The sequence below is a fragment of the Nicotiana sylvestris genome, chromosome 11 (assembly GCF_000393655.2).
Source record: "Nicotiana sylvestris chromosome 11, ASM39365v2, whole genome shotgun sequence".
NCBI lineage: Eukaryota > Viridiplantae > Streptophyta > Magnoliopsida > Solanales > Solanaceae > Nicotiana > Nicotiana sylvestris.
This window is the reverse complement of record NC_091067.1, coordinates 28,672,977-28,674,584: the sequence shown is the minus strand read 5'-3', so window position 1 is coordinate 28,674,584 and position 1,608 is coordinate 28,672,977. Positions and strand designations below refer to the sequence as shown.

Genomic DNA, 1,608 nt, shown 5'->3' with positions numbered 1-1,608 from the left:
CCCCAATATTTCAACAACCAAGCAAACCACCTTCGTATCCTTCCCAAGGTCCTAGCTCTTCTAGCAATGAAAATAGAGAACATGTTTAAACAAATGATGGAGAAGAACGCTGAATCTGGTGCTCAATTAGCCTCTCACAACACTTCTATTTGCAATTTAGAAGTTCAATTGGGGCAAATCTTGAAAGCTTTGAACACTCGTCCTAAGGGGGAACTACCTAGTGATATAGTGGTGAACCCAAAAGGTGGAACAACACGAGACATGCTATGGCCGTGACTACAAGAAGTGGAAAAGGTAGGGAGGCAACCACCTCAAATCAAAGAAGAATTGTAGATGATGATGTTTTGGTGAAAGAAGATGAGACTTGAAGTAATGTGGTTCAAGATAATGAAGAAGTGAGAATTGACATTGATACAAATGTGGAGGAGACGGAAGAAGAAGTGAACCCGTCTAGGAACACGTAATTGACATGCCAGAACCGGTAGTGCCAAAGGCTAAGGCACCAATGCCAAGGCCTCCTCCTCCATACCTTCAAAGGATTACAAAGAAAAATAGTGAGAACCAATTCAAAACGTTTATTGATATGATGAAGAGTTTGTCTATTAATATGATGTTGGTCGAGGCATTTGAACAAATTTCGGGTTATGAAAAGTTCATGAAGGTCTTGATGACCAAGAAAAGATTGATGAATTATGAGACTATCAAGATGACACATCAAGTGAATACTATTTTACATTCAATGGGTCCGAAATTGGAAGATCCGGGCGCTTTCACAATCCCTTGCACTATTGGGAGTGCCGACTTTACCAAAGCTTTATGTGATCTCGGGGCAAGTATACACTTGATGCCCTATTCGGTGTTCAAAACTTTGGGAATTGTACAACCAAGACCCACATTCATGAGGTTGCAAATGGCGGATCGTACAATGAAGAGGCCATTGGGTATTATTGATGATGTGTTGGTTCATGTTTACAAGTTCATCCTCCCGGTGGACTTTGTAATTCTTGATTGTAAAGTGGACTATGAGGTGCCTATTATTTTGGGTAGACCATTCCTTGCTACGGGGAAGGCTCTTGTTGATGTGAAAGCCGATGAGCTCACTTTCTGGGTGGGTGATAAAAATGTGGTCTTCCATGTGTGCAAATCTATGAGGCAACCGAATAGCAATGAAGTTTGTTCGTTCGTGGATTTTGTGACCGATGTGATTGTTTATGATGCTAGTGCCACAATGAATGTTGAGGACAAATTGGAAGCCGTGTTGCTTAACCTTGATGATTATGAGGAGAATGATGGCTATATGGAATATGTGAATGCATTTCAAGGAATGGGGTCGTACACTTATAAACCCTGGAAGTTATCCTAGGATCTTGAGAACCGGGAGACTCCTCCAACAAAGCCCTCAATCGAGGAGCCTCCCACATTGGAGTTAAAGCCATTGCCTCCGCATCTCAGGTATGAATTCTTTGGCCCTTATTCAACATTACCAGTTATTCTTTCCTCTTCTTTGACTAACATGCTGATAGAGTCCACATTGGAGGTGCTACAAAGGAGTAAAAGAGCAATTGGATGGACATTGGCGGATATCCGGGGTATAAGCCCCACCTTTTA

General features: G+C 41.9%; 1 protein-coding gene across 1 annotated transcript; it reads left to right on the top strand.

Moving 5' to 3' along the window:
- Positions 1 to 469: 469 nt before the first annotated feature.
- LOC138880867 (uncharacterized) lies at positions 470 to 1,363 on the top strand. Its single transcript, XM_070161048.1, has one exon. It carries the CDS (start codon positions 470 to 472, stop codon positions 1,361 to 1,363), a length of 894 nt encoding a protein of 297 aa, XP_070017149.1.
- The last annotated feature ends 245 nt before the right edge of the window (positions 1,364 to 1,608 follow it).